The sequence below is a fragment of the Podarcis muralis genome, chromosome 15 (assembly GCF_964188315.1).
Source record: "Podarcis muralis chromosome 15, rPodMur119.hap1.1, whole genome shotgun sequence".
In the NCBI taxonomy this organism is placed as follows: domain Eukaryota; kingdom Metazoa; phylum Chordata; class Lepidosauria; order Squamata; family Lacertidae; genus Podarcis; species Podarcis muralis.
The window spans coordinates 18,421,535-18,445,608 of record NC_135669.1 but is presented as its reverse complement, the minus strand read 5'-3'; the positions used below and the strand labels follow the sequence as shown (position 1 = coordinate 18,445,608).

The following is a 24,074-nucleotide window of genomic DNA, read 5'->3' as shown; positions in this document are numbered from 1 at the left end:
CCATTCAGTTAAACCCGGTGCCTGGCCCTTGTCTGTGTGTCCAGAAGCTACCTTGTCAGAAATATGGCTTGGATTTCAGGATAGAGAAATCTGTCAGCTTTGGCTTTCCAAGTTTCCAAGTTTCTTAAATTCAGTTACCTACATTTCCTCTACAATTAGATTTTTATTTTTTTTAAGGTATCCTCACGAATCACCACCAGCATATTAGTGCAGATTTCTCCTATTAAACATGTTTCTGTATGCAGTTTTGACCAATATACACATTCTTGCAAGCAACTTTCCCGAATATAATGCGTTTTGTATGTTATTTTTACTAATATGTGCACTACTCTTTGGAACTCCCTTCCCATTGATCTTCGTCGGGTTCTTTTCTGTATTGGTTTCAGCAATTGTTTTTGTTTCCGCAAGCCTACCAAGGCATGTAATTTTCATATATGTGTAACAACTGTTTTATTTATATTTTTAAAAATTGTGCTAACTTGTTTTTCATGTTTGTTTTTATCTGCATATATAAAGAAAGTTTTAGATTGTCACTCAGTTGCCTTCTGTCAAGGAAGCGACTTACAAATTTTATTAAATAAATAAAAATAAAATCAATGGCCTGGACCTTGAAGCTCTCTATTATCCAACCAGCTGTTTGATAATATGTATTACGGACTCTCTGCAAAACTGGATGAGTGTGTGCAGAATGTGCTGGAAAAAGATCTCCGTGGAACAGAAGGGGTGTGGAATAACCTTTGCTAAACCTCCTCCAGGAGAAATCATCACCTCCCTTTTTTTACACATGTCTCTAAGAGGTACCTCAAACTAAGGCAGGGATTGCCAGTGTGTCACCCATATACGTCTTCCTTGGTACCCACAAGGTCTTCTCCACCTGCTGAAGTTTGGAGTTGTTGTTTTAAAGCATTCTGTTGTAGCTTATAGAATAGGTGGGTTGAGTAGCACAAAAAGAATGTGCTGTTTTAGCAGATAGGTTATGTCAGCCTGATCCTGGTACTAGATCTTCCAGTGCCAGGATTCTAGGAATTTAGCTGTGACATGGGATAGCCCCATTATCGACTAAAGTAAGTGATCCCAGGGTTCCACCCATTTGTAGGTAACACCTTCTGAGCTAGGAAGGCATTTGGGGAAGTTTTTAATGTATGATATTTTAATGTATTTTTAATCTGTATTGGAAGCCGCCCAGAGTGGCTGGGGAAACCCAGCCAGATGGGCGGGGTACAAATAATAAATTATTATGTTCAAAGTTGATATGCAGAAAGCATCAAAACGAATTAGAAGAGTGAATAAAGTTGCCTTGTAACTTGGTTGAATAGGCTTGGGCATGGAGACAGCATGAACTATGGAATAAAGCTGTCCACATTAAATTTCCTTATGTACATAAGGGAATATTGATATTGACAATGGGTTCTTTCATGTGCTTGTTGGTAGTTTCCAAAGACTCAAGAGACACTTGAGCAGTAATGCCAACCTTTTGGTGGCTTTTGCCTCAGGCCAATTTCACTAAATCTCCACACCAGCCAAATTCACCCGCAACCTGGTTTTGCTACTAGGGACAATCATACTCTGCCCCCAGAACTGACCCATTTGTGTTTCTGGCTAACTTTGACAGTTTAGCTGATTTTTCAAGGCCTGCGTCTTCTGGCGAGACCTTTAGTCAGGGCAACAATCTTATCCTAACCCAACCACTGGCTTCCTTCTTCAGTTCTTCACCAGCCAAGTACAGTGGTACCTCAGGTTAAGTACTTAATTCATTCCGGAGGGCCGTTCTTAACCTGAAACTGTTCTTAACCTGAAGCACCACTTTAGCTAATGGGGCCTCCTGCTGCTGCTGCGCCGCCGGAGTCCGATTTCTGTTCTTATCCTGAAGCAAACTTCTTAACCTGAAGCACTATTTCTGGGTTAGCAGAGTGTGTAACCTGAAGCGTATGTAACCTGAGGTACCACTGTATTGCTAACACACTTGGGGTGAGTAGCTTAATATTCAGACCTCAGCTCTCCACTATTGACCCTAACCCCTCAGTCTTCTCAAATCTTTGCCTCACACCAGCGGCGTAGCGTGGGTTGTCAGCACCCGGGGCAAGGCAAGTAATTTGCGCCCCCTAACCCGTGGATTTGCGCCCCCTAACCTGTGGATTTGCGCCCCCTAACCCATGGATTTGCCCTAACCCCAGATGTTGCGCCCGGTGCAGCCGGCCCCCCCTGCACCCCCACGCTACGCCACTGCCTCACACTTCCCCCATCAACTGACTTTCCCAACCGACTTTCCGAACTGACGTTTGTTTTCCGCAACTGACAATTAACTACCCTTTATTCACCAACCAGAACTTCCAGCTAATCAGAGCCTGCCATTCCCTTGACCAATCAAAATGGAGTTCTCTGATCCAGGCCCCTATAAATACTCAAAGCAGCGCTATTCCTCTTGCAGAATCTGTTGCCAAGTTGCCACTGTCAAACAGGCCTGAAACATATAAAGAGTTCAAGGCTTTGGACTTTGAGGGTGTTACTCTACATCAACGGAGGCCGCAGAAACCTTTTTTTAAAAAAAACAAAGGGCAAAGAATGTACAGGTACACACATAGCATTTTTCCACACGGTGTCTCAAATTTGCTAAGATTCTTCCATCCCCAGGTGGAAGAATAAAATATCGAGGGGTGGGGCAGGTAAGCCCCACCCTGCATAATCAATCAATCAATTTTATTTATATCCTGCCCCCCCCCCAGCCGAAGCCAGGCTCAGAGCGGCTAACAGCAGTAAAATAATACAACATTCTAAAATCATTTCATTATATGGTACATTCACACTATTTGAATGTCAATGCCCATCAACTTTGGTGGGGCCTGTCCCCATAAAAAAAATGGGGGGAGGGACCTCAGTCTCTAGACATTGGTTCCTATGCCCCTCCCACCTTATTTCTTTCTGTAGTCTTCTGGGATATTATGCTCCCTCACCAGTCCTTGAGCCCAGTGCAGCACTGTACTTTGATTCCTATGGTCAGAGAGTCTGTGTTTTAAAGGGTCTGCCTGAGCATCATGCCTTCTTCCATCCTTGAGATCAAACATCAGAGGTTAGAGGTGAGGTCAGGTGGTTGGCAGCAATTTTGATGAAAAAGAGGGCACCCTTCACCCACTATGAGAGAAAGAGAGACAGCAACAGAAGCAGTTTTGAACAAGGAAATGATAGACCCAGAAAGAGGGCTAGCTAGGAGTTTGAAAGTGGTCTCCGCCTGTGTTATTCATATATTTGTAAACAAGCAAGGTTTGTTTGTTTGCTTGCTTGCTTGTTTTTAAGGACCAAAGGCTCAAATACTCTCCAAAGGAAGCCATCTGCTGGTAATCTCTACCCTGGAAGTATTATTATCAACATGATTATTATTTTACTTACTTATTTTCAATATGTAACATGGGAATTCTTACAACTCAGAGAAGTAGGGAGTGCATATTCATCCATTCAAAACTCAGGAACTACAACCAGGTGGAGATCTTCATATCTGAAAATCAGCAGTATTTTCAGTTATTAAAGGTTTATTTGCATTATAGAAATGCATATCCTAATAAGATCAGTAAGAGTGCAACAGAGTAGAAAAGAGAGAGAGAAAAAGAGAGAGCTCCTACTACTCTACTGATGATTTTCTGATGTCAGTACTTACAGGCTACTGGGTTAAATGAATTTTCAGTGAGTTTTTTAAAAACATACATTCTAGAATAGTCTGTTGGAAAGTATTACTACTCTCCCCTTGCCTTTGGTTGCAACAGGTTTGAAACCAAAGGCGGTGAAAAGGAATTTCTCTGTGCCTTTTGACAGAGGTGCCAGGAATATCTTTGGTTTATACCATGACCTCAACAGCCTTCCTGGCTCTCGTGCTTGGAGTCAGTTTCTTCATCATCTACACTGTCCACATCTACAAAACTGATACCCAGGTAGAGTGTCTTACCTTATTCAATAACGCAAACTAATTCATAAATATATTTTTTAAAAATGGTGTATGTACATAAACCTGAAGGAGTGTCTCCACCCCCATCGTTCTGCCCAGATGCTGAGGTCCAGCGCCGAGGACCTTCTGGTGGTTCCCTCACTGTGAGAAGCCAAGTTACAGGGAACCAGGCAGAGGGCCTTCTCGGTAGTGGCGCCCGCCCTGTGGAACGCCCTCCCATCAGATGTCAAAGAGATAAACAACAACCTGACATTCAGAAGACATCTGAAGGCAGCCCTGTTTAGGGAAGCTTTTAATGTTTGATGTTTTGTTGTATTTTTAATATTCTGTTGTCAGCCACCTAGAGTGGCTGGGGAAACCCAGACAGATGGGTGGGGTATAAATAAAAAGTTGTTGTTGTTGTTGTTGTTGTTGTTAAGACATTTAGTTAATTAGCACCTGATGGCCCTGAAATACAACATGGATTGGACTCTGGTGACCATTTAAAAATAGAAGTAAATAGTTTGGCTCTTGCGGTGTGACACTTTCGCAGAATGAAATTTTAAATGCAATATTCACATTGAGTAAATGTTTCTCTATTTTTCAGGAAACCTTTTATTGCAGCCTTTCCCCCTGTGGAAAAACATTGTTTTTTAAACCTGTGTCCACTATCAACCAACTGCAGCCAACTGGATGGTTGTGGAGGCCGCAAATGTATGGTTGGGGGCTCAAGGCAGTTGCCCTTCCCAAAATATTTTGACCCTGGCACCTGCTATTCAGATATGCTTCCGCATGGAGGTTTTGCTTGGGAATTGTGCCTTACTACTGCTCTGTTTTCTCCTTGTGAACGCTTGTGATTCTTTCTTTCTCATTGCATGCTCCAGATTCTCATCTTCAGAGGTATCACAATGAGCCATGCATCAAATCAGATCAATCACTTTGCTGGTGACATTGGTGAGGCCTTTTTCAGTTCTCATATCTATTCCCTACCAGCTCTTTCCCTGCTCCCTCCTCCTCCCATTCCCTTTTGCCTTATGTCGCCAGAGGCTGGCCGCTGCTGGCGCTTGTCAAAGGCAAAGATGAGCCTGGTTTCGCAAAGCTTCACAACTGTGTGGGGTGGAATGCTCTCTTCCTCCTCACATACTAGAATGAGAGCGAGGGAGAAGTGAAGGACGTGAAAGCAGCAGCAGCATCTATACTTGAAAGAGAAGGGTGCTTCAAAAGCAAAGCATTATCTCAACCTGGAAGATGCAGGCAGAACCAGCAGGGAAATCTTCCTAGGTTATAATCCAGTACTGAGTCAGGAAAGCAAAATCCTTACAGGAACAGGTATTGGGGGAATAGTACAGGTAGATGCATAGCATAGCAGGGAAGTATACTAGGGGCCTAAGAGCTCGCCCACACTTCCACTTGTTCATACCTAGAAAGCACAGGGGTCTGGACAGCTTTCCATTTGTCCCATTCTTTCCAGCTAAAATTGAGCAGTTTGCCTTTCTTCCTGGAAAACCAGTTCTTTAGCGCTAAATCAGAACAAACAGCAATTATCAGAAAAACCCGATTCCCAATTGTCCTGATGCAATGCTAAATCATGGGTTTTCCCAGGTGAAAGTAGTGGAGCAAATGGGCTTGCGAAGCCCTGGGCTCGTCCACACTTCTGCTTGTTCCATGCCTGGAAACAGTGGTGTAGCATAGGGGGCATAGGGGCGGTTGCCCCAGGTGCAAAATTGTTAGGGGCGCCAAATTTCAACACCTGGAGCTGCCTCAATACAGCTGTGTGTGCTTCCATCACTCAGCTCCATTGAAAACAGCTTCTCTATGTGAACCAGGAAGTGACCTCTCCGGAGTATGGAACAACTCTTCTTTTCTTATCTCTGTGGCTGCGATCTCCTGTGTGACATGGATGATGTTAAGCCGTTGAATGTGCATGTGTACTCCTTCGGTTTCTCTTGCTCCCACCCCTCCACGTGGCCCTGGCAACCCACATTACACCACAGCCTAGAAAGCATGGGGCTGTTGTTTTCTGCTTGATCCATGCTTTTTAGGTATGGGTCTGAGCAGTTTTCCACTTACCCCTCTCCTTTCCCAGGAAAACCTGCTATTTCGTGTTCAGTCAGAGCAAACGCTGATCTGGAGGAAACCCAAATTGTTGTTTGATCTGATTGAACACTAAAGAGCAGATTTTGCCTGAGGAAAGGAGCAGGACTAGAGGAAGTGTGGACAAACCTCCAAAAATATGAGCTTTTGCTATTCTGAGAGTAATCGTACATTGACAGCATGGAGGCAGAGGGGGAAGAGAATCTAGAACATGAAGGATGCTACGTAAATATTTTAAATTGGTATTTGTAAGCTTTTATAGGAGCCTCTTTTTTCCCTTTTCTTTACTGAAAAGTAATGTAAAAAATGCCAATATTAATATCCACACCAGCCATTACTTAAAGTAATTGATTAGGGAAAATTATAAAATACATTTTAAAACAAAGTATAAATAAATAAAATCTTTATTGTGGTCAAAAGACCCATCAAACAATTTCAGAACAAAATACAGTTAAGACAGCGAACCACAAAAGAGAGAGGAACCGAGGCGGTCATTTTGTTTTGTCTCAAGCATGATGATCCTTGATTCAACTTCCGAGAGAAACTTTGCCATGGCCAGTGTAATATCATTAACCCTGTCATCCAAAAGATATTTAATATGGGATGCTTCAGATTTTCCTGGCAGATTTGCCAGTAGGGGTTTGATTAAAACAAAGCATATTATTGTTTTTTTAAAAAAATGTGACTGATTTTCTTCCCATGCTTCCTAGACTTTTATGAACGAATCCCATATTTTCCTAGCATTCAGGTTTACTTGTAATCACTTTTTTGAATAATTTGAAAGTATTTTGATTCTTTAAACAAAAATTCTTCCATCAAAGACAGCAGGAACAGAATTTTGCCCATGAAAAGCGACATCCTGATGAATATGAGGAGAGAGTGGGAAAAGAACGACAAAGAAGTAAAAGACATTCTGAGAAAGCTGAACCAGTTGATGCCGAGTGTCACTTTCACAGATATAATGACCACCACAAATGCCAGGAACAGCAAGGCCACCATATTAAACCAAAAGGGTTCTTATTGCGTTGGAGACCCCTTGATGGTTCGGCTAGATTTGTACAACTACTTGGGGGAGAGAAAGAAGTATGGAGGAGACTTCTTACGAGTGAGGATCTACTCTTCAAGTCTTGGGGCTGGAGCTTCTGGGCACATCACAGACTATAGGAATGGGACGTACCTGGTCCATTTCACTTTATTTTGGGAGGGCGATGTCAAAGTTTCCATCTTGCTCATCCACCCCAGCGAAGGAGTTTCTGCACTGTGGGCTGCGAGGAAGAGAGGCTACGACAAAATGGATTTCAGGGGCAAGTTTCTGAATGGGGCCTCACACGTCTCCACTAAGTGTGGTTTTGTCAGAAGCACAACTGCGGATCTATGTGAGTATCTTGATGAACGAGACCAGGAAGCCTTCTACTGTGTGAAACCAAAGAGGGTGCCGTGTGAAGCTCTTGTGAAACTTCAGTCTGAACTAACACTCAAATCCTACCTCACAGACTTGGAACGAAGACTTTTTAAGAGGTATTTCACTCTCCCGTCTCTTCTTAAGGCCAACTGTCAATGCATTTCATAACTCGCAGCCGGGTATTTTAAGAATTCTGCTGTTCATTCTGTGAATGTTTCATTTTGAGACAGTTTGGGTCTGTGTGTTTGCTCTCTGGAGCTCGTCGGCAGTCAGAAAGCCATACAGAATCCCCAGGGTCAATGATGAATAAGCGGGTACAATGCGGTGTCTTTTAGAAGTATCTAAAAATAGGAGTTAGGGATATGGCTTTAAAGGGGGATTTGACAAATTCATGGAGGTGAGGGCTACTGGTGGCTACTAGCCATGGTGGCGATGCTCTGCCTCCACAGCTAGTCAGCAATGCTGGAAACCACAGGAGGGGAGGGAGCTCTTATGTTCATGTCCTGCTTGCAGGTTTTTTGTCAGATGCTGGGCTAGATGAGCCATTGGCCTGATCCAGCCAGTTTGGTGTAGCCACAGACCAAACAAGAAGTCTTTTATAGTCTTCCTTTCTGTTCAGGAGGCTGGCCTGGGTGGTTGGGGACATTCTAGAGCAGAGTTTTCCCAAACTTGAGTCTCTAGCTGTTTTTGGACTACACTTCCCATCATCCCTCACCACTGGTCCTGCTAGCTAGGGATGATGGGAGTTGTAGTCCATAAGCAGCTGGAGACCCAAGTTTGGGAAGCCCTGTTCTAGAGCTGAAGAGTAGTTGGGGGGGGGCAATGTTCCAATCTGCAGTTCAGGTGCCTCATCACATGGGGGGTGATGTGTGGTGTAGTGGTCTCTCAGCCTCACTCACCTCACAGAGTGTTTGTTGTGGGGGAGGAAGGGAAAGGAGATTGTTAGCCGTTTTGAGACTCCTTCGGGTAGTGATAAAGCGGGATATCAAATCCAAACTCCTCCTCCTCTTCTAATTTTGTTCCCATGTGTGTGTACGTGCCCCTTCTGGGGTTGTGCAGGCTGAAATGATTACAAATGGGTAAGCTGTTCCTCTCCCAAGATAGATCCTCTTCCCGGCTTGGTTGCTCAATACCATGATGAGTCAAGTTCCTCAAGATTATTGGAATCTGTTTGCAGTATTGAGGAAGAAGATGGGAAGAAGGTTTCATCTGTTGAATCCAAGGCTCCAGCATGCATCACAAAGGCAGTTGGTTACATCACCAGTTAAATACACATTTGTGTTGCAAAATATTGGCTTTCAACAGTTATGTGGGGCAAACAATTGCTTAATTTCCAGCTGAAGATTGGACAAGTTCTGCAATAGAAGTGAACAGTTGTTGGAGTGGTGTTGGTTGTGTGGGCACATCTTTACCCTGTGTTCTCTGTTAACTTCTATCTTAGTTAATCTCTAAGATCCAGACCCAGACAATCCTCAGAGCACCAATATCGGGCTTATCCACACTCACCTTTCTTCCTACACTTCCTAGGCACAGATCTGTGCTTTATAGCTCCATGTCTGATTGCTCTTCTCTTTGTCCCAGAGTTTCACTCACAAAACTCGCTCCTTAAAGATGAAGCACAAAAAAACCCAGCAATTTTGGATTTTTGTGGTTTGCCATTTGCTCCAATTCAGCGTTAAAGCATGGGTTTTTGTGGGGGCAAAAAAAAAAAATCACATTACAACAATATAGAAGTCATACTTGTCACAATCAGAACTTACATTTATTTAAAATATTGGTGTGCAGCATTCAGAAAGGCTTCCAATAAAAAGACAGAAAAACAGTACATTATACAGTGGTATCTCGGGTTACATACGCTTCAGGTTACATACGCTTCAGGTTACAGACTCTGCTAACCCAGAAATAGTGCTTCAGGTTAAGAACTTTGCTTCAGGATGAGAACAGAAATCATGCTCCGGCGGCGCGGCGGCAGCAGGAGGCCCCATTAGCTAAAGTGGTGCTTCAGGTTAAGAACAGTTTCAGGTTAAGTACAGACCTCCGGAACGAATTAAGTACTTAACCCGAGGTGCCACTGTAATGCGGAATACTTTACAGGGGAAATGCAAGTAATAGAATAAATATTTCCCTTAAGCATTCATTGCACAAGGAGTGAATTGAACCAAATTTCTTTCTTTTTATCAGGTCCATTTTAATGTCATTTTCTACTTGACCCAATAAAAACCTGACAATGTACAAAAGGCTTTGCAAAATCAGATTAAGATTCGCCTTCCATTTACAGCAGCAACATGTTAGATGTGAGAATTTAGTGGGAAACATCGATGATGGAAATATTCCATATATGCTGACTTCCTTTTTTCCCCCTTGAAGGAACAACGTTGGAGCTGAGATCCTGCATCCATTTGTGGGCATCCATGTTGTATCCTGTGGAAGTGAGTTAGACCTTCCAGTTCTCAATGCAACGTTTTGTTGGCACATATAATGAACGTAGGAATTTGGGATACATTTTTTAGCACATCACAGCCTTCAAATACCTTGAGATGGGCAGAACCATCCTATACTCCCAACTTGCCAGGAAGAGGCTTGTTGTTGTTGTTTAGTCGTTTAGTTGTGTTCGGCTCTTCGTGACCCCATGGACCAGAGCACGCCAGGCACTCCTGTCTTCCACCGCCTCCCGCAGTTTAGTCAGGCTCATGTTTGTAGCTTCGAGAACACTATCCAGCCATCTCGTCCTCTGTCGTCCCCTTCTCCTTGTGCCCTCCATCTTTCCCAACATCAGGGTCTTTTCCAGCGAGTCTTATCTTCTCATGAGGTGGCCAAAGTATTGGAGCCTCAGCTTCACGATCTGTCCTTCCAGTGAGCACTCAGGTCTGATTTCCTTAAGAATGGATGCGTTTGATCTTCTTGCAGTCCATGGGACTCTCAAGAGTCTCCTCCAGCACCATAATTCAAAAGCATCAATTCTTCGGCGATCAGCCTGCTTTATGGTCCAGCTCTCACTCTTCCTGTGAGAGCAGGAAGAGGCTTACACCACCACAATGGCTGCCATATATTACATATAAATGGGCAATCCTTTCAATGTGAGGGCCACCTTACCTCTTGGATAACCTTCCAGGGTTGTATTCCAGTGGTGGGTGTGATCAGAGCAGAAACACGCAGTGACAGACTTTGAGCTTTCACATTTCAGAGGCGCCCTGTATGACACCAAAATCCCACCCCCTGCCTCTCGCCCTCTGTTCCAAGTCATTTTTGCAGTGACCCCTGCAGCGCCCTCTCAGCTCGGTGCCCAGTGGATGCGGGTGGTACTGTGGTCTAAACCACTGAGCCTCTTCGGCTTGCCAATCAGATGGTCGGTGGTTCAAATCCCCGCAACGGGGTGAGCTCCCATTGCTCTGTCCCAGCTCCTGCCCACCTAGCAGTTCAAAAGCATGCCAATGCAAGTAGATAAATAGGTACCTCTGTAGTGGGTAGGTAAACAGCATTTCCGTGCGCTCTGGTTTCAGTCACGGTGTTCTGTTGCACCAGAAGCAGTTCAGTCATGCTGGCCACATGACCAGGACAGTTGACTTTGGACAAATGCCGGCTCTCTCGGCCTGAAAGCCAGATGAGCGCCGCAACCCCATAGTTGCCTTTGACTGGATTTAACTGTCCAGGGGTCCTTTACTTTTACCTTTTTACCAATGCAGGTCATGCTCCGCTAAATCCGCCTCTGAAACAGCATGGAGCAATGAACACAACTCTTCCCTTTTTACAGTTGTCTACACTCAAAGGTCATTCCTCTTTACCCGGGCCTATGGCTATTAAATTATGGTCTGTGAAAGCGGAGGAGATGACTGTTACAATGATGACTCTTTTATTAATAGGCTGTCTGTCAGTATGCTTTTTATTATGTTTTTATCATTGATGTTCTCTAATGTGTTTTTATTGTTGTTCTCAGCCCTGGGATCTTTTGATAAAGGGCAGTATGTAAATTGAATTGATGAAAGTGTTGTGGACAAGTATCCAATTCAAACAGGGTTAACTTAGCCAATGATCACACCAGGAGTGGAAAACAAAAAGCAGTTTATTTGGTTATAGCAGAAGGCACAGAGTGGGTTAGCACCCAAAGAATCTGGGCACCTCTGATGAGCACACGGTGAATACTTAAGACTGTTCCAATACATTGTTACATGTGAGAAACGTTTGATCCTGATTACAATGGGTTACATACATGTGACATTAAGCATAGGCATAGGTCTCAACAGAAAACCTTGGGGCTCAATGCATGGGGCTCAATTCCCAGAATCTTTTGGCCACTGTCCCTTCCCTCCTAGTTACAGGTAGGTAGGCATGCTGGTCTGCCATAGTCGAAACAAAACAAAACAAAAAACATTCCTTCCAGTAGCACCTTAGAGACCAACTAAGTTTGTTATTGGTATGAGCTTTCGTGTGCATGCACACTTCTTCAGATACCAATAACAAACTTAGTTGGTCTCTAAGGTGCTACTGGAAGGAATTATTTTATTTTATTTTGTTCCTTCCCTCCTGGTCATTGCTTTACTGAAAATGCCAGGAAATCTCCACCCACAAAGTCTGAACAATTTATAGCTTCCCCCTAAAAGTACACACACTACCAGGAAATTTCTAAACACAAGATCTGCACCAGCATTTTCAGGAAATGTGCAACCACAAGGTCCCTTGCAAGTGGACAGTTTGACTTTTGCTTCTTGAAAGCACCTTGTGGACAGCTAAATGGGTTATACTTAGTAGGTCATGCCATTTGTAATCATAATCTAACTGGGGAGAAGCCAACATTATGGACACATAGGCCAAGAGGGTCTCTCTTTTTCCTTCAAAGGCTCCAGGCGAGCCTCCCTGGGGAGAGCATTCCACAAGTGGGGAGCCCCCACAAAAAAGGCCCGTTCTCTTGTTGCCATCTTCTAGGCTACAGAGGATGATCACAGAGTCCAAGTTTATTCATATGGGGAGAGGTGGGATCCCCCACCCCAAGGACCCCTTTCCCATGAGTTGTTAAACCCCCCAAATACAGAGCTGGTCAAGTTGACTGATGGGGTTTCTAAAGCTCAAACAGAATCCTCCATACTATTTTCATCTTCTCATTTCTTCTTTTCCTTTTGGTAGGGAAGAAGACAATGGCTAACATGAACTGCAGAGTCGGGATGACTTCCCCGTCTCCCAGTGGCTTTGTTTGGCAGAACCAATGGCATCCTGCTTTCTGCAAAGTGCTCAATGGCAGCACCTTGGATAATGTTTACTCTTGCTTACAGGGAAAGCAGGTTTTCCTCCTGGGAGACTCAACTGTGTGGCAATGGATCAAGTATCTCTCCAAAAGAGTGAGCAGTACGTTTTCCCACCCAAAGAAACCACAATGTAGTATTTGGCCTATTAACAGTATCAACTTCTATGTACCCAGAAACCTTTATTATTTAATGATAATAATAATAATAATAATAGTAATGTAGGAAGACTTCTGTACAGCTTGGTGTTGGCTATAAAGAGCCACGTGAACTGATAGATAGATGATAGATAGATAGATAGATAGATAGATAGATAGATAGATACATAGATAGGCTGATAGATTGATCAATCGATAGTAAAGGTAAAAGGTAAAGGACCCCTGGATTGTTAAGTCCAGTCGAATTCAACTATGGGGTGCAGCGCTCATCTCCGCTTTCAGGCTGAGAGAAGTGGCGTTTGTACACAGATAACTTTTCCAGCTCGTGTAGCCAGCATGACAAAAACTGCTTCTGGCACAACAGAACACCATGACGAGTACTGGAGTGCACGGGAACTCCATTTACCTTCCCATCACAGTGGTACCTATTTATCTGCTTGTGCTGGTATGCTTTTGAACTGCTAGGCTGGCAGGAGCTGGGACAGAGCAACGGGAGCTCACCCCATTGTGGGGATTCGAACCGCCAACCTTCCAATCAGCAAGCCCAAGAGATTCAGTGGTTTAGACCAAAGCGCCACCCACATCCCCAGATAGATAGATAGCTAGATAGAGAAATAGAGATATACAGTAGACACAGATGTGCTTGTTCTGTATTCACTCATTTAGGTTATGCAAAGAGCAAGGAACTTTTCTGGGGGACTTGTGTGTGGGAGAGCAGTAAGTTGTGCCTAAGAAAGAGAGCTAGGCTTGCTGCAGGTGGATGTTTTTGGCTGTTTCTCTATTAAACAAGCAACATCTTTGCTCAGTAAATTTTCCTCGCAAAAAGTAGGAGTGGGGGGACACCCAAGTCTGCAAAGGTGGTTTTATTAGGTTCAATATATTTCTCATTGTAAAAGTGGAGCAACTTTTTTAAAACAACAACAACAGATCCATCTGTTTTTGTCAAGAGGACCTTTATTTAGACGTAGGTCTATGCAAATGGAATATGAGACCTTGCAGGGCTACATAGCGAGCATTTACAAAGAAGTCTGTGTTTTATAGCTTCTGACCAATATATTTGCAAATTATTTTCACTTGATATCAGTTTTGGTTTTTCAATTCCTGGTCTCCTGATTATCTTTTAGTGTTTTATTCAGAACTTTGTACAAGGTACCGTATTTTTTGCTCTATAAGACTCACTTTTTCCCTCCTAAAAAGTAAGGGGAAATGTGTGTGCGTCTTATGGAGCGAATGCAGGCTGTGCAGCTATCACAGAAGCCAGAACAGCAAGAGGGATTGCTGCTTTCACTGCACAGCGATCCCTCTTGCTGTTCTGCCTTCTGAGATTCAGAATATTTTTTTTCTTGTTTTCCTCCTCCAAAAACTAGGTGTGTCTTGTGGTCTGGTGCGTCTTATAGAGCGAAAAATACGGTAATTAACTGGCTTGTCCTGTTCCTTTTCCATTTCTGTTTTGCCCCACTTGAAATAGTCCAGTGATTTCTCAGAGGATTTTACATATATATATATATATATATATATATATATATATATATGTAACTTGTGTTTATTTTGCATCTGTTCCCATATTAGCGCTTTCGTACTTTGATACCCAAGGACAAAGCATAATCCAGAGTTCTGTCGTTGTGGACATGACCAAAAACATTACAATCCATTGGAGAAGGCATGGGCATCCCTTTTTATCTTTCTTTATGCACTCAATGAAATCTCACACTTACATTGCTCGAGTGATTGACATGGTGGAAGGCAACAGAGACACGGTGGTTGTCATCTCCCTGGGCCAGCACTTCCGCCCCTTCCCCATTGAGCTCTTCGTTCGAAGGATGATCAACGTCCGGGGAGCCATCCAGCACCTTCTCCTGAGGAGCCCAGATACAAAGGTCATCGTCAAAGCAGAGACTACCCGGGAAATGGACGATGACCAGGAGCTATATAGCAACTTCCATGGCTATGCCCAATACCTTGCAACAAAGGATATTTTTCGGCATCTTAATGTTGGTTTCATTGATGCCTGGGACATGGCAATTGCCTACAAAGCTCACCAAGGTCACCCACCAGAAGACGTAGTCTGGAATCAAATTGTTATGTTTCTAACTCATATTTGTTAATACACTAAAGCACAGCTAATGTGCAAACTTTAATTAAACAGAGCAGCATATTTTGGATCAGCAAGTATGTTTGTTTAATGCACGAGACCCTTTTTCAAATGTTGCATGTGCATGATTTTGTCCCATTGGGTTTCCATAAGAATCCCAGAAGAGCCTTGCTTGTATCACCTAAACTTGCTTGTAAACTTCATCCAATCCTCATGAAAAATTCCAGCCCCGCCCCCAGCAACAACGACAAAAAGAAATTCAAAAAAAGAGAAAAACTCTGTTCCCCTGAGTTCCTACTCAAAAACAAACAAACAAAACTACCCCGATGTAATATGATCACATCATGCTGTAGCACTTAGTGAACTGGTCATTGCATTATGTACCAGAGAATGAACTGCTGTTGCTACGCTATCATGATACAGCAACAATTTGTGTGAAAGTTTCTTGCATTGTAGGGGGTTGGACCCGATGACCCTCACAATCCTTTCCAACTCTATAGTCCTAAGATTCTGTGAATGAAAAGAAACACAAGTCCAAAGTCCTCATGAGGACCCACTGATGCTTAACAGACATTACACAGTGGAGAGTGTAAATCAAATCTTAGAGTGGGGCAATTTGCTTTCTGCAAATTGTTAGCAAATCTCTGGATTGATTGGAGCCAAATCCTTTATTTGTTCCATTATCACAAACAAAGGAGAACAGAGATTTTTAGGTCCTAGGATCATCATTGCAACATTCTCTTACCGGTTAGTGATTTATTTCTTATTCCCAATGTTGAATGCAATGTCTTTTATTGGGCTCATTAAAAATAAAATAAAAACCAAGGCTCCATGTGCTTCCCCTTTCTTTCTGCTCAGGGTGGTCCTGCCCTCTGCCTGCACCTCAGAGCCAGCATGTTACACAGGGCTGGGCCTTGGCAGTGGCACCCTCTCTTCCTCCTTGCCTGTTCTTCAGCAGCAGCTATGAGCTGCCCAAGGGAGGAGAATGGGAGCGGCTACTACGGAGAGGCAACAGGGTGCTCCTTCACAGCAGCCACCAACCCCATTGTCGTTGCTTGGGACAAGGGCTGGCTTCTCTTCTGAGCTCAGTGGTGGCAGTGCTGGTGGAAGAAATGGGGACATTCCGGAATCAAATCAGAAACCGGGATGGCTTTCGTAATTCTGGAACTGTCCCTGGAAAATCAGGACACTTGGAGGGTATGCAGTTGCCCCAGGCTTTGGAGGGCTCAGCTGGCCAGGGGGTCCCACTAGGGGCCTGCTGGACTTCAGCTGTCGCGCCAAGAACAGGACTCCCACCTGGGCCTCAGACAAGCTCTGCATGGGCCTGGCTCATAGTAATAAGAAATCGGGTCCAATCGCATTTGAATCCACTGTTTTTTCTTCCTGATTTCAAGCTTTTCAGGCTAGATTATAACTCTAAATCCATGCACAGGATGTGGCCTAAAAGTACAGTCATCCTTCCATAAATCCTTAATGACAACTTGGTTTAAAAGAGTGGCAAATTAAATGCACAAATCATTGCTCCAGCAACAGTGTGGAGCCAACAGAAAGCCTGCGTAGTCCGCTGGTCCTAAAGGGGTTCTGCCTTTGTCTGTAGGCACTGGCTCTGCCACAGTTTTTTTGTTTCCCCTGCCCACTGTCCCTGGAGGTGGGGCAGGAGGTGGTAAGAAGATGCACTTCTGCTGGAGTGGTCATGTACCCTCCTTTGAAGGGGGAAATTGTCCTCTATTTTAGGGTTGCCATCCATACAGAATTTCCTGGACGTAGGCAGAATACGGCAGTTGGAAACAGGGTACGGGCGGAAATCGCTGAAATGTCCAGGAAAATCTGGACGTATGGCAACCCATGTCGGAAGTGTAGATTTTGGCCAATTTTATTAAAAATAGCTCAAAAATGTTTGTTTTGTTTTGTTTTGTTTTTTAAAAAAGCTCAACTAAAAAGCAAACTGAAAAAAAAAGCTTTGCCCCTCCCAAAAAGCCCAACAACTCTTGTGTTTAGATTTTCACTTTTTGAAATAATAAAGTCATTCTAAGAAGGAAATGTCACCAATTCAGTGGTTTAGGCATTGGGTAAGCCTTAGTCTTGGCTGGGGAGTGAGAAGATTGTAATCTCTGCCTGCGCCTCTCAAAATCTAGGGTATCTTGTTAATGGGGTCCGGGAGTAGTTGCTTCTGGGTCTGTATGCCCTGGTAGGAGCTTGGACCTCAGCACTCCTCAAGGCAGTGTGACCAGGGCCGGATTTAGATTTGATGAGGTCCTAAGCTACTGAAGGTAATGGGGCCCTTTGTATGTCCAACTGTCCTTTGTCAACAACAAACTGTCACTGTTTTTTTGTGTTGAAAATATGCTATAAATATGGCAATTTATGAACCTAATAGGAGCCTACACAACACACAACACTGTTGCTGTATGTAGGTTTTATTTTATATCTCATATTTTGGAAATGCACATCCAGTTTCTTTTCCTTTAAATTTTTTGGAGGCCCCCAAGAGAGTGGGGCCCTAAGCTATTATAGATTGTTTAGCTTATACATAAATCCAGCACTGGCACTGACCCCCGGAGGGGTCCCCCCTATTTGATGTAAGTCATAGGAACCCCCGCTGCTGGGTTGAGCCTTGGTGTCACTTCCGGCAGGCGGGCCAGAAGTAAATGGTTGCCCAATTGCCTGTGCCAAACCTCTTACATTTGTTGTCAATAAACCTGACCCCACTCAAGCCGTGCTGTGTCCTTTATTTACCTTGCCATCAAAGAGGGGGGGGGGGCAGAGGGAGTGCAGAGCCTGAGCATGCAACAGAATATTGTTGCGGAAGAGAATGCAAAAGCAGGTTGCTGGTAAATTCGTTGCAGAATAAAGTGCAATCTCTTTCGCAACGAATTCCTATAAGCGCAGCTATTGCGCTGAATTCCTCTATTGCTGCAGTGTTTGTGCAACATTACAGGCTCAGCCACACTTCTGCTTGTCTCGTGCCCAGAAAGCTGAGGTCCAAGAGGTTTGCCACTTGCCCTGTGCTTTCCTGATTTTTCATTTGCCCCGCTGCTTTCCCCAGGGAAACCTGAACAAAAACAGAAAAATCAACTAGAGGTACCGTAAACAGTGAGTTTTCCCAGGAGGAAGCAGTGAGATGAATGAAGGAGTCCTAAAATTCACCTCTGTGCTTGTGAATGGGAGAGACAGCCTACTAATAATAATGATGATGAATAAATAATAATGATTAGTTGCCCTGCCTATCCTTCACCACAAAGTCCCAATGCAGGTTACAACAGTGTAAAAACCTAGTATTAAAATCAGATACTCCTTGTTTGAAGCGAATAGGAAATTCTCCAAAGCAACCCTATTCATGATTGGCTATGTGGTCAGTCAACCTTTCTACAATTTAGATGAGAACTTGCTAGACAATTTCTCCCTCTCTAAATGTGCATTGGAGAATTTTTCTTCTTCTTCTTTCAGAAACCACTGGAATAAATGAGGTGTTAATTGATATTGAATGGAAGGCAGTTTTATATTGTCCCAGATTGAACTCTTAGCTCTCTCTCGCTGGCTGGCGCTCTCTCTCTCTCTCTCTCTCTCTGTGTGTGTGTGTGTGTGTGTGTGTGTGTGTCTGGGTCAAATAAGGTGATGTCAGGAGTGGCCTGGAAATAATATTTCTAGCAATGTCAAAATAAGGCAAAGCTTCTCTGCAATGGCAGAAGCTGTCGTAAACTAGACCTGGTGGTTTTTATACACATCAGCAGTGACTCCCTGCAAAAGTTCTGTTGCAGTTTACTCAACAGGCAATTTTCAGCTGTTACCTTTTGCTTGTTGCATGTAATACATCTGGCATTATTCTCATTCACCTCTATTGATTTCAGGGATGGTGTTCTAATATGGCAATGGTGTGAAAAGCAGATTTGAGCAATTTTGGTCATATTTCCCTCCTGGAGTACTAGGAACATAGTGGCTTTGTGGCTTATGCCTCTCTGTTTTCCCTAAAAACTCTGGCTTTTAACACCTGAGATATTTTTATGACCCACCTCATTTCTGTAAGTTGTTTTTAATATTGTGCTTTAATTGTTGTAACCTGCCCTGGGAGCTGAGGGGGAAAGATGGGTTCATCCTTACCCTCATCATCTGACTAATCATGTCCTTGTTGTCAGCAATGCTTGACAACTGAATTCTCATGGTCTTTAAACTATTTTTTTGTTTTAAAAAATGCTAACAGCTTGCCTAAATGGTAAACATTGCCATCATCTGAAAATGCTCTCTTGTCTGGTTTCTGATTTTTTTATTCATATATTTGGTCGTATTGCATATGATAGACAAAGTTCAGAATTACAGAAAACGCACTGTATACATTAGCCAAAAGGAAAGAAGTGATTATATAGTGTTATATGCCGGAATGAACCAATGCCATGTATATTCCAGATTGTAATTCTGCAGGTAATGCACTGACTCATTATTATGTGTATTGCTGCAGGATATCTAACTAATGCCTACTGCCAAGAATTTCACATTAGAATTTGCAAAGCTGTGAACATAACAAGGAAGATCCAGTTCCAACCAGCGTAGGATACTCAGCTGCTGCTTGAGGGTTTCCCCCAGGGATCGGGGGGGGGGGGGGGGCAAGGTGAGAACAGGATGCTGGAGTAGTAGGCCATTGGCCTGATCCTGCAGGGTTCTTCTTAAGTTCTTAAGCTGTAGTTTGGATGACTGTGTCATGAGAGGCAGGCCTATGTGGTGATCAGGTAGTGGAATTCCCAAGGTTATTTGTTTGTGTGGGGGTGTGGGGGTGAGAGAGAGAGAGAGAGAGAGAGAGAGAGAGAGAGAGAGAGAGAGAGAGAGACTCCATATCCCTATTTTCCAGGGACAGTCCCAGATTTACAGAAGTCATCTTAGTTTCTGATTTGATCTTGGAAAGATAGAGATAGAGATGTATAGCTGTCCTCACACTGACCTGCATGTGTGACTATGTATGGACATTGTAAGATTATTGCTTTCCTTTGGCCTCCTGTCATTTCCCCACAAGCACCTACACCTTGATACGTTTCCGGGCAACCAGGAAATAGGCAGTCTTACAATCACTACGTATTGGTGAATAGCTATTTTTGGCCCCTTCAGACCATAAGATATCAAAGCCTGCCTCTGTCACTGCACTGTCTACAGTTTCCTTCTCAAGGTAAAGACAGAAAAATGGGTGCTGGCCAACCATGTAGAAGCTTCCTCCGAGAGCTACCAGGAGCACAAGGTGCCCCCCGGGCTTTACAAGGGAGCCAACGTTCCTCAAGGCGGCACGGTAGGTAGTCACGTCTTTGCAGGCTGAGTCCAGGCAAAATGCAAAAGTCACACAGCTAGCTTGGGCCACCACCAGCGGAGCCAAGGGGTTGACTTGGGTCACGTCACATTTCAGCACTCGATGGATGGTGCTTCGTACCTTCTCTCCCTTTTCTACCCATTTCTCCCTGGGGAAGAGCAAAGGTGGGAAAGAGCAGGAAACAGTGAGCATGCAAACCTCCTTTTCTGGCAAGCCAGCAGCCTCGTCCCCCTGCAGGAGCATGTGAAATAAAGCAACCTGTTTATTAAAATATTCAGCTACCGCTTCCCCAGTTGCTGAAAGTGGATTCCGAAACTGGAAGGGGTGTGAAAAGTGCTTTGCTGCTGGTGGTGGATGGCACGTGCCTTAATTTTGTTGCACTGGTTAAATTGGCTTGGCAGGCTTTTGCAGCAGTATGAAACCTGCCAGCCTTGTTTAGAGGTGAAATGGGGATGGGTGTGTACAGGCCAGCTGCCACATTCTGGTCCCATCCTAGGTGGTGGCCATATTTCTGTTATAAGGAATATGCATTCTAAAAACAGTGGCAGAAGGTTCTTGCAGCACCTTTAACACAATCCTAATTAGGCCTACTCTGAAGTAAATCCTATTGAATTTAGCATCGCTTACTGCTAGGTTATTGTTGCAGCCTAAGAAACTTAAGAAAGTAAGTCCAGTTCATCAGATGCATGGAGATTATGTGTTTGTTAGGACAAGCTATTTAAAGCAATTCACAAATACCTCCCTGTCTGTAGTATTCCCAAGTGTAGGTCCCTGAATGGTCACTCTGATAAGAAACCAGAATGTTGTGCTGTGCCCCTCTATAAATGTTGTTACTTAGTATAAACTTGTGGAGAAACTATAGCTGAAATGTTCAAATCTACCAAGTATGCTGCAAAAGAGAGTTCCCTGTATTGGCAAGAGGTTGCACTAGATTACTTCAATCTGTAGGGTTCCATGAGGTTTTTAATGAATGGAAGTTAAAAGCCCAGTACCTGTCTCCCTCCAGCTCGCACACGTATTTCAGAGCCTGGCTCCAATCAAAAGCCTCTGGGTCCTTCTTCAACCACCTCTTAATCTCCTCCCTGTTCTGGTCTGTGTAATCTGTGGCAATGATCTCTCGGAAGGACCCGCAGGAAGAGAGAAATTGGTGGATAGTGGGTCCGCTTCCAATATCAATCAGAATGTCTCCTTTAACTCCATCTGCATTTGAAAATGATAATGAGGTTACTGTTACACCCACACACCCGCCCGATTCCTTATCTTGGCCACATTTTGTCTGCCCTCAAATTAATTTATATAGCACCACCACTGTGCATGGGGCATGATAGAATGCAACAGGGAGCTTACAGGGTCAAGAGGGAAAATGTATACCATTCCATTATTTCTCCTTTCCCATCATGGCAGCTGACTGATTAACAGGCACTAGCGGAGGAAGAGGAGCGTGGGGGAGCGCGCCGCCCCCGGCAGCGCGATCCCAGTGGGGTGACATTGTGGCTGCCCCCCGCGCCCGTCCTGGATACCCAGCCCCCGCAGGCGGAGCAACCCGCCCCTGGGACGCGCACCAGCCCCGCCTGCTCTCTGCCCCCCCCCCCCAGTGCTGGAGCATGAAACTCTGCCACTGCTCAGAGGCCATTGTCCTTCACAATATGCAGGGTTCAACAGGTACTTATCCCACCCAACAGTTATGCTGCTCTGATTTCAATTTGCTTGCTGTACACTTATTCATACAAAACATGAATTTGGAAGCATTCTTTCCATCATGAACAACAAATTGACAAAGCTCAGCCAGCCCACCAGTGCCAGAAAGCAGTCTATGGGGTACTCACCCATGGTGAAAGTTTTGTGGAATTTTTGCAGATAAAATGTTAGGGCATCATTTTCATGGGTGCCATCTTCCTTGCTGAAGGAATAGTACATTTTTAAATAATCTTTCGGAGCAAAATGCTTCCCGTAAACATCTTTCCCAGTGAAGTCCCCCTCCATCCTTCCTCCAAGTCTGCAATGCATACAAATGACCTTTGTTCCTTTCCATTCTCATTGATCCAACCTCCCACCCCACCCCAAAACATATCTCTGCCTATTCCTGGAATGAAATCTCTGTCCAGTTGTGGATGTCATCTGGGGAACATTTGGAATTATTAACTAGTGCTGCTACTGATGGGGTAAACCTCTTGAAGGATGGGTAGGTTTGGTTTGTCCAATATTATCTCAATAGATAATGCTTAGGAAATCTCGGAAATTTGCAAAAGTTGTTTACTTCTGAAGGAGAAACCTCACTTTCTTACAACTTAACTCTTATTAATTTATCCCCTATAAAAACAGATCATTTGTATTCAAATATTAAATTAATCAATTCATCAGCCTAGATCATCAATCAGTATATTATTATCAGTTCAGCAATTCATTAATTCATCAATTATTCTGGCCTTCATCAGTTGAATCTATCAGTTCACCCATAAAATAGATAGTATCAACTAGGAAATACTGCAGGGATAAGCCGTTTGCAGGATGGGTAGGTTTGGTTTGTCAAATATTATCTGAATAGCTAATGCTTAAGGAACTGGGTGCCTCTTAAATATCCACATAATGTAGTTGCCAACTTTTCAGCTGCCTCTACTCCCCTCTCTTTAACAGCAGCCCAGCCCAAAGATGTCAATGAAAAAGGAACTGCCTCTAGTGATATTCCAGCTGCTGAATAAGCTTAGCTATTTCGTTTCTGTTTAGGGGAATGCTCTTAAACAGGGGTCAGCAAACTTTTTCAGCAGGGGGCCGGTCCACTGTCCCTCAGACCTCGTGGGGGGCTGGACTATATTTTGAAGAAGAAGAAGAAAGAACGAATTCCTATGCCCCCCAAATAACCCAGAGATGCATTTTAAATAAAAGGACACATTCTATTCATGTAAAAACACGCTGATTCCCAGACTGTCTGTGGGCCGGATTGAGAAGGCGATTGGGCCAGATCCGGCCCCTGGGCCTTAGGTTGCCTACACATGCTCTTAAAGGTACAGAAGCAACACAAGGGGTTGGGGAGGTGCCTCCTCTGTCAGAATATGGCAGTTCCATTCTTCTTGCCTCCTCTTTTTTAAAAATAGGATATAGGGGTAAGGAAGTGTTTTGTATAATAGAAAAGTCTTGGGCCTCTACATTTGCCAAGTTTTCTCAGACAGTTACACAACCAAGAACTAGGGAGGAACAGAGAAAAGCAGGGAGACAGAGTCCATTTCCACCTGGGAACTAACATTTTATCTCTGTTGAACATGGAGGCTGACGTTCAGTTTGCTGGTATACACACTTGCTGTTCCATCAGTTGTGAAGGTGGACTCAGGGAACCTCCTGCAAGGGCCAAATTAAATGTGATGATGAAACACCAGTCTTTGTATTTATTATGCAAGTCTTTACAAAAAATGCAAATAGCACCAGTTGGGAGACGTGATATTTATTGGGATTATGGCAGGCATGGGGGGGGGGATTGACCCATTCCTCCTGTACTATGACCCTCAGGAAAATCCCATCCATTTTGCACAAGAGGGATATCTCTCATTGGCACCAATGGGGTATATTCCTCAAAAGAAATGCAAGCTCCAGTAAAAAGGAGGGTGTCTCAAAACCACTCCCTTGCATTAGTGCTGTCAAATTACCAGTTCTGAATGTTTTCTTCCACTCTGTAAGGTAAAGGTAAAGGGACCCCTGACCATTAGGTCCAGTCCTGGCCGACTCTGGGGTTGCGGCGCTCATCTCGCTTTATTGGCCGAGGGAGCCGGCGTCCAGCTTCCGGGTCATGTGGCCAGCATGACTAAGCCGCTTCTGGCAAACCAGAGCAGCGCACAGAAACGCCGTTTACCTTCCCGCCGGAGTGGTACCTATTTATCTACTTGCACTTTGGCGTGCTTTCAA

The 24,074-nt window shown here is 44.0% G+C and overlaps 2 protein-coding genes across 6 annotated transcripts; one reads left to right on the top strand and one right to left on the bottom strand.

Moving 5' to 3' along the window:
* Nucleotides 1-3: 3 nt before the first annotated feature.
* Nucleotides 4-14,906, top strand: LOC114585726 (NXPE family member 2-like). Of its 5 annotated transcripts, none has more exons than XM_028708600.2 (7): nt 4-2,570; nt 3,805-3,920; nt 4,798-4,867; nt 6,829-7,525; nt 9,777-9,838; nt 12,528-12,746; nt 14,371-14,906. In XM_028708600.2, exons 2-7 carry the CDS (start codon nt 3,834-3,836, stop codon nt 14,904-14,906), a joined length of 1,671 nt encoding a protein of 556 aa, XP_028564433.2. In that variant the 5' UTR covers nt 4-2,570; nt 3,805-3,833. The 5 variants fall into 5 exon arrangements, with proteins under 5 accessions (XP_028564433.2, XP_028564432.2, XP_077775885.1 ...); XM_028708599.2 differs by having other exon boundaries at nt 3,756-3,920; XM_077919759.1 differs by lacking the exon at nt 4-2,570 and having other exon boundaries at nt 3,766-3,920; nt 4,034-4,867; nt 6,833-7,525.
* A 2,696-nt stretch (nt 14,907-17,602) lies between these two features.
* Nucleotides 17,603-22,202, bottom strand: LOC114585538 (nicotinamide N-methyltransferase-like). Its single transcript, XM_077919769.1, has 3 exons — nt 22,007-22,202; nt 21,173-21,380; nt 17,603-20,328 (listed from the first exon to the last, which is right to left on the bottom strand). Exons 1-3 carry the CDS (start codon nt 22,185-22,187, stop codon nt 19,899-19,901), a joined length of 819 nt encoding a protein of 272 aa, XP_077775895.1. The 5' UTR covers nt 22,188-22,202; the 3' UTR covers nt 17,603-19,898.
* Nucleotides 22,203-24,074: the final 1,872 nt, after the last annotated feature.

Excerpts from the sequence above, each read along its gene's own strand:
- LOC114585726 (XM_028708600.2), top strand. The coding sequence starts at position 3,834 with ATGACCTCAACAGCCTTCCTGGCTCTCGTGCTTGGAGTCAGTTTCTTC. Across the intron at positions 3,921-4,797 it reads TCTACAAAACTGATACCCAG|ATTCTCATCTTCAGAGGTAT; the intron begins GTAGAGTGTCTT and ends TGCATGCTCCAG. Across the intron at positions 9,839-12,527 it reads CCATGTTGTATCCTGTGGAA|GGAAGAAGACAATGGCTAAC; the intron begins GTGAGTTAGACC and ends TCCTTTTGGTAG.
- LOC114585538 (XM_077919769.1), bottom strand. The coding sequence starts at position 22,187 with ATGCATTGCAGACTTGGAGGAAGGATGGAGGGGGACTTCACTGGGAAA. Across the intron at positions 21,381-22,006 it reads CCACAAAACTTTCACCATGG|ATGGAGTTAAAGGAGACATT; the intron begins GTGAGTACCCCA and ends TTTCAAATGCAG. Across the intron at positions 20,329-21,172 it reads TGCGAGCTGGAGGGAGACAG|GGAGAAATGGGTAGAAAAGG; the intron begins GTACTGGGCTTT and ends GCTCTTCCCCAG.